The following is a 14,562-nucleotide window of genomic DNA, read 5'->3' as shown; positions in this document are numbered from 1 at the left end:
TTGGCGCTTCACAGTTACTGATTTTAAAAATGAGAGATAATTTCATAAATATTTTATTGCGCCTAGTTGTAGTGTAAGGTATTTTTCTTTTCTCTTAACTCCCTCCTATTGAGTGTTATACAGTCCTTCACAGAGAGCTACATCCCATTGACATATTTACAAGTATTTTCTATTTGGGATAAAATTTTCTTCCTCTGATTTTGAATTAGATTTAACATTCATGCAATACTCATAAGAAACAGAAAATAGCAAATGGTGTCACCCAAGAAATTGTGAAATCAAGTCAGGTTGCATCCTTGGCCTTCGATGAACAGATTACACTTGTAAGACTGGGGGTAAGTGGAAGGTAGGTGATGAGACTAACCTAACTGCTGATACCTGAGATTTGCTGCTCAGCTCAGCTGCCACCTCAAGGCCATCCTCTCATTACTTTCTTTGGTGCCTGTCCAACTTCTGTCATTGCAGAAACCACAGGATGAGGACGATGAGGAGGACGATGTGGAGCCAGGGCTAACCGGAGATGAAAAAGAGGAAGAAGTGAAGGAGAAAGAAAAGCTTGGAAAGCTGCAATACTCCATTGATTATGACTTCCAAGAGAACAAGGCAAGCAAATACTGCATTTGAGCATTGACCTGGTACTAGTGTGTGCACTATCTACAAAATAATGTATTTTAGGTGAAGCCTCAAAAATTCTGTCGTTCAAACTTTGCAGCTAACAGTGGGAATTTTGCAAGCTGCTGATCTCCTCTCCATGGACAGCGGAGGCACTTCAGATCCTTATGTCCGGGTCTACGTCCTGCCTGACAAGAAGAAAAAGTTTGACACAAAGGTTCACAAGAAAACACTCAATCCTGTCTTCAATGAGACTTTTACTTTTAAGGTAAGCTGCAACTGATTTGTGGTCACCTTTCATTCATTTCTGATGAAAAGGCTTATTTGATATGTTCTATTCGTTTATGAATAGAATCGAGAATCCATTTAATGCCCATTTCTTCTGTGTTTTGTTGAGCTACCAGTTACTTAAAAATACTACTACGTACATTCTTGACTCCCGTTCAACATTAATAAAAAGAAGCAGACATACTGATGGTGTCAGACGAAGGAGAGTGTGATAAATAATCATATAAAAACAGAGAGCCACCTCTGGTTCATCTTGTTTGCTGACACAGCTCTGTTAAAAAAAAAAAATCAAATCACATCAACAGCTTTACTGTCAATGTCAAGTGTTTGTGCTGAATCTGCAAGTTAGGAAGCCAAACACATAAACAGCAACCAAAAGTCTAATATCGCTCCGATGGAGCAGGTTTTTCACATATTTTTTCCAGAAACTGATAAAAACGTGACATGTGTGCAACTATATTTCATTTACTTTACAGTGAGAACCATTGGTGTAACTGTTAAATATTAATATCATGAGTGTAGGAGGACAGCAGCAGCAGCTCTGATGTCTGCTCCTTACAAATGACCAAGATGGAACTTCCTGCTGCCTTACAGATACCATTCCAAGAGATGGGAGGGAAGACTCTGGTAATGTCTGTCTTCGACTTTGATCGCTTCTCAAAACATGACATCATCGGAGAGATCAAGACACCCATGAACACCCTGGACTTGGCAAAGCCAATTGAAGAGTGGAGAGACCTTGACAGCGCAGATCAAGAAGAGGTGCAACATTTTCTTCCGCTAAGCCGCCAAACAGAGTTTCTCCGAAACTTGCTGCTTTTTCAGCATCGCATAATTTGCATGCACATGTACAGACATACACTCAGTATATCAAATGTATGTTTTCTTCCACGCTTTCCTCAGTTTGATGAAAAGATAGCTTATAAAGGAGTTTCACTTCTTTAAATAAATGGAAATGGTAAATGGACTGCACTTACATAGCACCTTTCTATCTTATCGAGATACTCACAGCTCTTTACAACATAATCTGTTCCCTCATTTATCCATTCATACAGCACTCTACTAGATCTGTACAAAGACTATCAGTGTTTTATCACATTCATACACCAATGGGACACATAGGATGCAATGAGGGGTTCAGTGTCTTGCCCAGGGACACTTCAACATGTGACTGCTAGTGGAATTGAAACTCCAACTCTTGAATGGAGCACGGCTGCTCTAACCAATCTGTTTCTTTCAAAAACAGGTTGATATTCCAAATGAGTGATACAATTGCTACGCAATGCCACTTATTCAGCAGCTTTTCAACTTTTTATGTGGTATTTTCATTGTTATGCTGCACTGAAAAAGTTTAATCAATGAAACTGCCTCCCAAGAGTAACCTTGAGAAGACAGCTTCTCTCTACAATTGATTCAGCCTCAAATCATTTCACCAATCAATTAAAAACAACTAGATGAAGTTGTAAATGAGTCCTATGGACAAAACTGCTGGCAGAAGTTATTGATAATTATTGCACAGGAAAGTCTTCTCCTAACTTTCTTCCTTCTTCCCACCCGATCTCAGCCGGAGAAGCTGGGTGACATTTGTATCTCCCTACGTTACGTCCCCACTGCTGGCAAACTCACCATCTGTATTCTGGAGGCGAAGAACCTGAAGAAAATGGACGTGGGTGGACTATCAGGTGAGCTCATTTATGAGCATCATTTTATTGTTCTAACGCTATCTTGGTGCTGAGACCTGGCAAAAATAGTCCTGTTTGCAGAGACTATTGATTGTGTGTATATGTGAGGCTATCCATCAGTTTGATTCTGCTCTGCTCACGTGCTGACACTGCGGTGCTCACCATGAAGCGGCCAACACACCTTCTAGCTTTAACAGTGGCCCCATCTGTTGGTGCCTTACAGCTCTGCAACCCAGATTTTTACACACTGCTCATAATTTTGCCATTTCTGTTTTCAGATCCCTACGTGAAGATTAACCTGCTGCAGAATGGAAAGAGGCTGAAGAAGAAGAAGACAACAGTGAAGAAGAACACTTTGAATCCATACTACAATGAGTCTTTCAGCTTTGAGATTCCTCTTGAGCAAATGCAGGTGAGATGGTGTTTCTATAAAATAAAACTTAAAATGTATTGTCACTAGAGTTACTGGAACAGACTGGAAATAAAACGGATATCTATATAGATCATCAGTCATAGACTCACTGTCGTAATTTATCTAGATGATGATGAACACCAAACAATATATAAATAGTAGCATTGTATTTGGTTTGTTTTCAGGTTTTGCTATATTAATCTTTTTGTGTAGTTGTTTACCATTAAAAACAAGGCCGATCATGTTTCAGGGGAAAAGAAAATAAAGGTTAAAAACCATAGAGAGTTTTGCTGCCACAGATCTGTTTAATAGTATCTGTCTTTTTTCTGCTGCTGGTTTAAGTATTCTGATTGGCTTATCATAAAAACAAAAAAACAATAAAACAATTAAAAAAAAATAAGCTCATGGAAACATTAACCCCCTCCACCCCATGATGGAGTAGCAATCTCAGTTCCCAAAATGGCAACATTTGTAAAAAAGTTTACTCCAGGTTCTGTTTTTCCATTTAATAATCATTTATCAAGCTCTACTAAAACTTTTAACACTTATGGTGGTACAAGGCTTGTATTTTCCTATTACTTCAACAAATTCCTCCCTGTTAGGTATAACCGTTAGTACAGAGACAGTTTTCAAACCTCTTCCATGTTTTTGCCCTTATGATTTAGCTGAATAATTGTAGTTTTAATAGTTTTGCTGAATATGTTTATTTTTTTGACACTCATCAGATTACAAGATTAACAGCAGCCTTATCTTCCTGATTAAAAAAAGATGCTGCCAGCAGCTGGCCAGCTAAATATAATTTTGATTTTCATGATGTAGCTCAGTAGATAGAGGTTATCTCTGTCGCCTCACAGAAGGAAGTTCGTAGGTTTGCCTCCCCGTCTTGCTGCATGTTTAAATGTTTTTTTCTGTGCACTTGTGTGTTTTTTTCTTTTCTTTGTTTACCTGCTGTTTTTACACAAATTAAAAAAAGCTAGTTATAAAATTCAGATTCAGATATGCTTTATTGTTGTTCACGGTGGAATGAAATTATGTACACAGGGTCCCAGTTACATCCAACATCCATCCATCCATCCATTATCTTTACCCGTTTATTCCATTTTGGGTCACGGGGGTCGCCGGTGCCCATGTCCAGCAGTCACTGTGCCAGGGGCGGGGTACACCCTGGACGGGTCGCAAGTCCATCACAGGGCCACATAGAGACAAACAACACAAACAACCATTCACTCTCTCACTCACACCTAGGGACAATTTAGAGTTACCAATCAGTCTAACATGCATGTTTTTGGTCTGTGGGAGGAAACCGGAGTACCCAGAGAAAACCCACGCATGCACGGAGAGAACATGCAAACTCTACAAAGAAAGGCCCCTGGACCGGGATTTAAACCAGAGACCTGCTTGCTGAGAGGCAGCAGCTCTACCAGTTGTGCCACCGTTCTGCCCCCTCATCTACCAATCATCCATAAAAGAAAGGAGTCTAAAATGTCCAACTTATTCCTATTCCTATTCATACATTCCCATTGTGACCATGTTTGAGAAAGAAGACAGATGAGTAACACAACAGACATTTACACTTGACATTTTATCTGTGCTGCTGATTATCCATGCTGCTGATTTCTTACACAAAAGCTGCTATATTTATACCCATCTGCCCACAACAGACTCATGCTCAGGCTGCTGTTACCTCATTATTTTATATTATTATTTTTTAGTGTATATCTTAGATCCTTGTGTACGGTTTCTTTTCTACAGTTTATATTTTTGCTATTTTTGGGTATAACTGGGACCTTGAATACAGAGTTTTGTTCCACCTTATGTACCACATGTGATGTGAATGACAATAACCTTGATTTAATCATTTTGTGTTCTACATAAAAATCAGCAAGTCTCAGTCATTAAACCCAAAGCATGTAAAGAAAAGAATACTCATAGAGGAACTGCCAAATGAGACCTGACCCAAAAAAACTGGGCACAGTCTTTGGGGCTGGTCCAAACCCAGCCCATGACTTGGGTTTGAATTTCATGAGCGTCACTCCAGCCCAGGCCAGCCTCTAATCTTCTCAGCATATTGAACCATGTTGTAATGCTTTCTCCCTGTTCTCACAGAAAATCCAAGCTGTGATCACAGTGCTGGATTACGACAAGATTGGCAAGAACGACGCCATTGGGAAGATCTGGGTGGGAAGCAAGTCTACGGGGGCCGGGCTGAAACACTGGTCTGACATGCTGGCCAACCCCCGTCGCCCCATTGCCCAGTGGCATCCGCTGCAACCAGAGGAGGAGGTGGATGCCGCCCTCGCAGCCCTGACTGCCAAGAAGTAATACTTCCACTCTCTCCACACACCCACCTACCATTTCCCACCTTTTCCCCAAGTCCCCCGTATCAACGTATAATCCAGAAGAGCACTCCATCTGCTCCTTTCACCATCTGCCAACGCCACCTTTCAAAAGATCCATAGAAACTATTCGACCTGATGGGAAATGTAGTTAAAATATATCATGTTCTATTACCATCACTGAGAAAAGAAGATGAGTCACAGGATGGACAGACGGTTCAGTTCTTTTAGATCTATTTTTGTACTGGGGTAGTGGTTCCATTATTAACAACAAAGAGTAGATTGCTATAATACGAGTGCTATATGGGAATATTATGAGATGAAACATACATTCACTCATGTTGTACTTCTCTCCCTTTAGTGACACAGTTTGCTTAGAATAGTGCTTGATAATAAAATGCTTTATACTGCCATAAGATAGAGAAACAACACAAGCAGGTCCATTCCGTGGGTGTATCGTGCACCATGCCCCATGCCTGCCAGTTATCATCCTAGATGATTTTCTTAGTTTGAAGTACATTCCTAGAAATGGGTAGCAAACGTAGGGGTAGGCACATATCCAGTTACCCACAAACACTGCCTTTTTTTGATTAGTTAACCTTCTGCCCATCGTCTCAGGAAAACTGAGAGGAAACAGAAACTCCATGCCTTTTTTTTTCTAAACGGGTCGTTATTATTCAAATACTTGACGAGAAAGAAGTGTTGCATTCAAAATGTAAGAAATAATGAGTCGGGGGGGGGGGGGGGGGGGGGGACACAATATGTATTTTCAATTGTGAAAAAAGAAAATGCAGCATTTGTCATCAAGAACAAAAAAACGTGTGGAAATATCAGAACGGGTGCAACAGAGACTGATCCCAACCACCACTGACGTGATCTTTACAAAGTGTTGATTACTGCCTACAGTCAAGACCCCCCCCCCCTCCCCCCACGGCCTCCCCTCCCCACGCCTCTGATTCTGTATTTCACTTGTTCAGTGCTACTGCCATTCGTCACGGACCTGATACAAGGGTTTTACTTCAAAGGAATCCCTATAACTGTCTTACAGTCATAAAGGAGACAAGCCTTCCAAATAACAAAATAAGCAATTTTCAACTACCAGGGACGCCTTCCAGTTAAAGGTGTTGTTCTTTTCATCTATTTTCTCCTTCTGTTTTTAGTTTAGTTAATCTTCAAACACTTTCATTCTTAAGCACTTTATCTTCCAATGTTTTGTGTAAGAAGTCCGAGCTTTAATTCTTTAGGAGGTTCTTTTTAATTATTATTATTTTTGCTCCTGCCTATTATGGTGTGTGTTTGAATTGTTTGGATATTCCATTTCTCACTTGATTGCAAGTATATGATGTGGAGCAAGGCACTGATCCATGTGTATTATACACAGCTTACCAAACTGGTTATTATAATTGCACTACTGGGTAATGTTCTGTTTTGTGGTAATAGACATTGTTCTTTGATCTGTTTGTTTTTGTTTCTTTATGCTTTTTGATAAAACTTGGTGAAACTGAACATTTCTGCGGCAAACGCAGATCATTCTTATGAATATGAAAATGAATACATTTGGGTTCAGTGCTGCTTCCTGCATCAGGTTCAGTATAGAGAGCCAAAGACACGTCAGCCCAAGTTGGTGTTCAACCAACTCAATAAAATCAAAATCAAATTAAAGCTGCTGGACGAAACGGAGCCTCTTTAGTTTCAATAAAATAAAACAAAAATAAAAAAAACCAGTTGTTTTATGAGCAAAGATGAAATTACAACTCCTTATGAATAATAACGAAGGTTGTACATAATTGTAATTTATTCTTCCTACATCTGAGCATAATTAATCTTTATGGAATCATGAATTGAACTTGTTACCCACTGATCTTGTCTGAGGCCCGTAAACAAATAATAGCATCAGAATATTTCCATAAGGTATGACTTTCTATTTACAATGAACATAAAGTGTCATAAGGTGTCAATGGTTTCTTTGGCTCTCTATAATTGCAAATTAATATTTTGTCCTGAGCTCATTCTCTCAATCATCTCATTCCATCCTGCTCAGTCTGATACACAGTGTGAGTGAACCCCGGTATGCTTCCTTACATGTTTTAGCTGTTACTCACAAAGATTTGACTTAAAGCATCAACAGCAAAAACAATTGTGTTCAATGTAAAGCAAATGCAGTAAACTCTTTTTCCGTATTTACATAGCTTTTAGGAGAAATTTATTGAATGTTGTCTCTTGTATTTCCTTTATTGCTATATTTAAAACAAATCAATCAAGACCAAGCTTCTGTTTGTCACTTTGCATCGACTTTTTTCCCTTCGGTTGATGAAACAACACTAAAGAAAAGGCGACATGGAAGCAATCAAGCAACTCATCGTGTGTAGTTTTGCCTATATGCATAGTTCCTACACGTTGATACTGCATGTTTCTACAAAAATACTGTACATAAGAGCATGTTTTAGAGACGAAGCAAAAATATCTTGTGTATGTAAATGGGTGTCATTTTGCCATTTTAATACCACAACAAATGGAAAAAAGATGCACTGTATATTTTCTAAATAGAGCAAAGTGTGCATTTATTTTCCCCGAGGGTCATTGGAGAGAATGTCATACAAATATTAGAGTACTGTTGCTAAATAAGAACCTTTCCACGCCTGAAATTCTTAAGCAAGTGTGTTGTCCAGTGCTGTGCGTGAGTTCGTGTAGGAAAAAAACAATTTAGCCGCATGCTTGCTATCCGGATTTCATGTGCTAAATCTTTCTTTTTATTAATTTTAAATTTTTTATTTTTGTAACCATTAATTTTGTTCAGTCATCTCAAAGTCTTACTGTTCAATTATTTTCATTATTTGCATTTGCATTTGTTTTATTATTAATTTATTTAGAGAAAAATCAATTTATTTTAGGTTTGGAATTGGGGGTTCTCCAAGTCATTTAGAAGAACATAGTGTAAAAGCAGATATGATAGTTAAATCTGACAAGGTTGAGTCAGGTCCTCTGGACGAATTCTTCTTATTGAAGCGTTTTGTCTTTTATCCAAAATTCTTCTTCAGTCTGAGGGGCTGCAACAAACTCAGTCTTATAAAGAAAACCTTCTCATAGTGGATCAAGCAGTTTGCTGCTGACAGCCAGAACTAGCTGTTCACATGCAGAAGGAGGACCATCAGCCTAACAATCGATCGTTTGTGCCCTGATGTCCACTTGCTATTTGCAGGGGGCTGAGTGGTACTAGCAGTAACAACATTGTAAGACGGGGGCAGTTGGACACGGAGGCCTCCACCCCTGTTTAATGATGAACGATTGAATGGATTAATAATAACTATGAATTAGTAAATACATTTCCTAAAAAAAAAAAAACAACTTTTTATTGAAGAGATCTTTTGATGTGGGGCTTTATGACTAAGCCTTGAACAATAAATATCTTGTTGTAGATTACTGATTTGAACGATCTCAGTTTGGAGAAAGTTTAATTCTCATTGGATTTATGAGCTAACAGTTAGCCCAAGACATAAGTTGTTCACTGCCATCTTTTAAAAAAAAACCTCCAAAATTAAACAAATCATTGCAGTAAATGTAAACACAGTTTTGTAAATATTTACATCCCAGTTGATTTTGGAGTTCAATTTTTTTTTTTTGCAATATGTATTGTTATAATCTTGCTGTGAGCACCCCAGACTGCTACAGCTAGCTGCTTCTGCTATTTGCATTCACAAATAACCACTGACCTCAACATAAATAAATGTGTAAATATAATGCAAAATTGGCAAAAGTGTCAAGGTTTTTAAAATAATGTATACACAAACTGCTGTAAAAGTTTTAAAATTAGAATGGCTTCAATCCACTTTGGGTGTCAACTTGCTCAGATTAGCCATTAACTAATTAATTCATTGTTAGCTTGTCGGTTACTTAAACTGTCTTTTTTCCAAACTGAGGTTGTTTTAAATGTCTGTCTACAACAGTCAGACATTAATTATTCAGTAAACCTTGCTTCAGCATCATTGTTTTTATAATTCGTAGTTATGCTAAACTTAATTCAGTTTGCCCAAAAAAAGGAATAACAAGACTTGGAATCCCTCCATCACTCCATTTATTTTCTTTATCTCTTTATTTACAGTAAAAAAAATAATAATTTTTTATTTGACTGACCTAAAACACTTCACAGCCGTCTCACTTTTACTCCGTTTATTATCCAATAAGTGTATGTGTAAACAAAATAAATTAATAAGATTAAACTAAAAGCCATAAAACTCAAGCACTAACTCTTTAGAGCTCAGCTGAATAGCTCAAGTATATTTATGAGTGATAAAAAAAAAAAAAAAATCTGACGTCTTCATTTTCTGTGGCATATGTATCTCCTACATTCCTTTCCGAGGTCTTTGTTCGTCAAGAGGGTGAAATTGATTCTGCTGTGTGCGAGCGCTGAAAACAGCTGTGCGTTTAGAGTGAGTGGTTTCTACTTTCTGACCTTTTCACGTCACTGTTTCCTGTTTTCATAGTGAAAATGATTGATATACTATAAGTTTCATAATAATGCTACATATATATCAAATGAGAGGATGTTTTGTTTTAGGGCAGAGTGCAATTTATGAACCAAACTGGGTCAGTCTTCTCGTTTCTCCTCTCCCAGTTTAAGTGTACAATCAAAAACGCAGGTGGTTTTATGCCTGTTCTGGTGTTTTCTTTTTACTTTTTTGGACCGACTGCTCAAACAATATGAATCATATTGAAATTTGAACCACTGCAACCCAAGTTTAAAACCTGAATCGCTGCCATTAAACTATGCATAATCTGTGATTTTCACACTCATAAGTAATGTTCAAATTTGCTTTCTTGCAAGGAGTTACTTACTCGACTCATTCGTACTAAGGAAGTTTTGCAGCCATGTCATGTCAGTAAGGTTAGTAAATGGCATGATGGATGCTGCCATCTTTGGATATTAAACTTCACATGTTTTTTTAGCTGAAGATGGCCTCTTCTGAGATAAAGCAAGCAGTTAACTGGCTTGTTGTGTTGCTGTAGGATGCTCTAATGGCACACTTTTCCAAAAGTTCCCAATTCATGAAATAACTGAATTGCTGCTGTAAGAAGGAAAGACTGAAATCCCACAGTGTACTTCAGAATCCAGATTTCATATCAGGTCTTAGTGTATTTTGTATCATTGTAGCTATGAACATAAATTCCCGTGTTTACTTTGCTACAAAGAGTCAGAGTCAGAAATTCACACCACATGTGGTACATGTGGTGGAATGAAATTATGTACACAGGGTCCCAGTTACATCCAACAATAAAATGTAAAAGAAAAACAGTAATAACATCTAAGATATGAACTAAGAAAAACATTAACTAAAAATACGCTAAGCACTAATAGCATAAAAACATAGAAGCTGTTCCTCAGTCTAGTGGTTCTACACCTCCTTCCTGAGTGGAGCAGGGCAAAAAGTGTGTGTGCTGGGTGAGTGGAGTCCTTCATGATGCAGGTAGTCCTCTTCCTGCATCTGGAGGTGTAGATGTCCTTGGTGGGGAGGCTGACTCCAACAGTTTTATGACTACTATGGTCACACTAAGATCCTCGAGTTAATTAGTAAAATTACAAGCGGTAATGAATGCTGATAGCAAAATGTTATAACTTTCATTTGTCTCATAATTTCTCCCATCTTTTCATGAAGTTATAGTTCCATGTAGTTTCTACGGTTAACGTTGTTAGTTAGGACATTTCTATTACCAACTAATTTGCATAAAAATTGCCAGCAGAGAAGCATTAAAGACACATCTGTGGGAAAAAAGTCAGTTTGCAAAAGAGAACATGTAAAAACATTGACTCCGCTTGTTTTATAAAATATACCTGATATGCTGATGAAGTAGTAATATATATCAGGTAACTAGAGTCTGGCAGCTTTCTAATCAGCAGCAGAAATGGAAATCTACATTGTAGCACCATAGACACCTGGTATCATGGTGTAGGTCTGAATTTTAACGTGATACTCTTGGGAATGCTTTTTGCACATGGTATGCTCTGCTTTGCAGATTGGAGTGATAGCTGAAATGGAGATGTAAATAACTTATATATAGTGAGTAAAAGCATGTCATTACAGACAGATACAAACTTTTTCAACCACAAGCCAACTAAAAAGAAGAACGTCAAAAAAGTTAAAATAAAAACTTCACCCTCAAGTCATCTCTCATAAGTTAAAAAAAAACTGTTCATCCTAACAATCAAATCAACGTTTTTCAAGTCAGTAAATACAAATATATGGATGAGACTGTTTTTTGTCACCTTTTTAATTCAAGAGCTTTCATGTGATGTTGTGGGGATTTCTTTGTAAAGCCGGCTGATCATTTAACTCCTGGCAGGAAGGCAAATCTGTCATTGCTTTCCTCTAGAGTCCGTTTCATCAAACTGACCTCAGACACTGAACCTTTACGCAGCAAACTGCCACCTCTGTTCTGGCAACAGCCCTCAATGTGTTGCAGAAGCTCCACATTGTCTAATGCAATATTATAATAACCACTGTCTCATTCATGCTATTGACTGTGACCAAACAATGCACTGAAACACAAAGTAAAACATAAGACAGCAGTTTGAAGAAACACTGCCACCATCTGATTAGGGTTGCCAACATTTGTCACCTCTGCTTGATTCTGCCAAGACAACAATTCATGCAGAGAGAGAATGCATCAGAAAAAGGCACACGTTAACACAGGTTAACTCACAGCACACTCGAGGAGTTTATTTTTGTTTATTTTTATTGCTGGGGTCACCACGATCACATGGCCACTGAGCAAGTTTTATAGAGGACTGTGTCTGTGTTATTATGGGTGACATGGTCCAAAAACATGTATTGGGTAATGCAACTTACATTACAGTTCTGCATGTATGGGACACATAACTCATTCCTAAATGTATATTAGTTTCTGTACAATAATACTCTCAAGTTTAAAAAAAAATAACAATCTCAAGTCTGGTTTATAAATATGGCTATATGTCTGTTTTATTGCTGCCTGTAGACGTATATTACCTTCTGCACACATGCATCTGAAGCTGTTTCAGCTGTGCAAAGACAGTTTTGGAGCACCGTTCACACAGATGTGGTTTGGCTTTGTTTTATTTGTGAACAAACGCTGGAATTTAAAAAGGGAACCTGTGCAAAGTTCAGTCCGTTAACCACCCTGTCAAAGGCTCTCAGCGGGTAGAGACATCACTTTGAAACATCTTTTCTCGTCTCCTTTCTTACTCTTTGTATTTCTTCTTTGTATTTTTGTGCATATATGTGTAATCACGTCTGCTTTTTGATTTCTTTCGGTTTCACCATGTATACCTCCAATGTAGAGTGAAGGACTATGTTTGAGACACTGTGTATCCATTGGCATTTGCTTTCTGTTGCTGTCTTCGTGCTGTTTCTGTGTTTAAAGCTGCCAGTATCATTAACAGGAATTTGACTCTTCATAAAGAATGTCGGCCTTCATGTTTACAACATGGACATATTGTATACTGCCGAACATGCAGGGTCGTACCGAACTCCCCTCTTGAGCTCTGAGTCCTCCACCCCTCATCCCTGACACAGCTGTATTTCCAAGACTCCTTTCTTTTCCCTGCTTCACCTCTTTTTCTCCATCATTTTTCAGCTCATCAGAGGACAGTCAGGTTGTGTCCCCTAGCTGTGTTTCTTCGTGTCTAGTGTTGTGGTGCGCGTGTTCATGTCAGTACTTGTGCCTACTGTGGATCGCATGCTTTAGCCTTTGACTGGACACAAATGTTGCTCACAAACTCCTCTCGACCCTTATGTGGACATCTGTTGGGGAACCTTATAAAGTTATCAAAGGGAACCAAATAACTTATTACAAATTTATCATATGTGTTACCAGTTCTGTAAAAAAAAAACAAAAAAAAATAAACAAATAGGAAATAAAGGCCTTTTAATTACCATGAGTTGTTTGTGTTTAATGTCACAAAAACACTTTGTCCTTTTACACTTTATTAGGCAAAGTCAATGATCTGAATACAATAGATGCTGTTTTGTGTAACATCCTGCAAAGTGGAGGAACATTCTATAATGTGACCAGAGAGAACTCATAACAGGACTTTGGAAATGGTGCTTTTTGGATTTTTCTCTTTAAATAAGGAAGTCTTGTTTATTGTGCATTTTAAATATCTGCAGAGAAACAAGTATATATATATATATATATATATATATATATAATTTTCCTTTGGGCCACTTCAAAGCAAAGCACTAAAAGCTCATGCCACACTAGTATAAATATACCATCACATGAACAGGTGCACCTCAAAAAATTAGAGTATCGTGAAAAAGTTATTTTTGTTGTCAATCATTTCAGAAAGTTAAACTCATATTATATAGATTCCTTACACATAGATTACATATTTCTAGCTTTTATTTGTTGTAATTTTGATGATTATGACTTACAAATAATGATAAAACAAAATCCAGTCTAAGCAAATTACAATATTGTGAAGAGGTTCAATACTGACCACACCCTGATCAGCTGATTAACTCCTGGACTCGAGCTACAAACGTCTCAGTCCTCAAGTCCAGCCACTCAGGAACCAAAGACATCAAAATAGTCTTACCTGCTGAAGAGACAAAGAACTGGACTGTTGCTCAATGGTCCAATGTCCTATTTTCAGATTAAAGCAATTTCTGCATGTAATTTGTAAATCAAGGTCCCAGAGTCTGGAGGAAGAGTGGAGAGGTCCAGAATCCACTTTGCTTAAAGTCCAGAGTGAAGTTTCCACAGTCAGTGATCCATCCATCCATTATCTTTACCCGTTTGTTCCATTTTGGGTCATGGGGTTGCCGGTGCCCATGTCCAGCAATCACTGTGTGAGGGGCGGGGTACACCCTGGACAGGTCTCCAGTCCATCACAGGGCCACATAGAGACAAACAAGACAAACAACCATTCACTCTCTCACTCACACCTAGGGACAATTTAGAATTACCAATGCATGCATGCCTGTTTTTGGTCTGTGGGAGGAAACCGGAGTACCCGGAGAAAACCCACGCATGCACAGAGAGAACATGCAAACTCCACCCAGAAAGGCCCCTGGACCGGGGTTTGAACCAAGGACCTGCTCGCTGAGAGGCAGCAGCTCTACCAGTTGCGCCACCGTGCTGCTTACAGTCAGTGATGGTTTTAATTAAAATTAATTTATTTCAAAATACTGTATTAATCCCAAAGGAAAATTAAATGTTGTTGTAGTCTAACTCATTATCCTGGTTTCATTAAAGA

At 38.3% G+C, this 14,562-nt stretch overlaps 1 protein-coding gene across 3 annotated transcripts in view; it reads left to right on the top strand.

Annotated features, from left to right (window-relative positions):
- LOC119417536 (synaptotagmin-2) overlaps positions 1-6,060 on the top strand; it is a 67,688-nt gene extending 61,628 nt beyond the window's left edge. For 2 of the 3 annotated variants that reach the window (XM_037684763.1, XM_037684764.1), the window contains 6 exons: positions 466-603; positions 713-880; positions 1,495-1,662; positions 2,465-2,582; positions 2,861-2,994; positions 5,101-6,060. In XM_037684763.1, the coding sequence (XP_037540691.1) occupies positions 466-603; positions 713-880; positions 1,495-1,662; positions 2,465-2,582; positions 2,861-2,994; positions 5,101-5,316 (942 nt within the window). In that variant the 3' untranslated portion in view covers positions 5,317-6,060. The remainder of the gene's footprint in view (positions 1-465; positions 604-712; positions 881-1,494; positions 1,663-2,464; positions 2,583-2,860; positions 2,995-5,100) is intronic. The other variant, XM_037684765.1, reaches the window with a different exon arrangement.
- The last annotated feature ends 8,502 nt before the right edge of the window (positions 6,061-14,562 follow it).

This window comes from Nematolebias whitei, chromosome 11 (genome assembly GCF_014905685.2).
Source record: "Nematolebias whitei isolate Nwh7 chromosome 11, NemWhi1, whole genome shotgun sequence".
Classification (NCBI taxonomy): Eukaryota; Metazoa; Chordata; class Actinopteri; order Cyprinodontiformes; family Rivulidae; genus Nematolebias; species Nematolebias whitei.
Note: the sequence above shows the minus strand (reverse complement) of the source record. Positions and strands in the feature narration are given on the sequence as shown.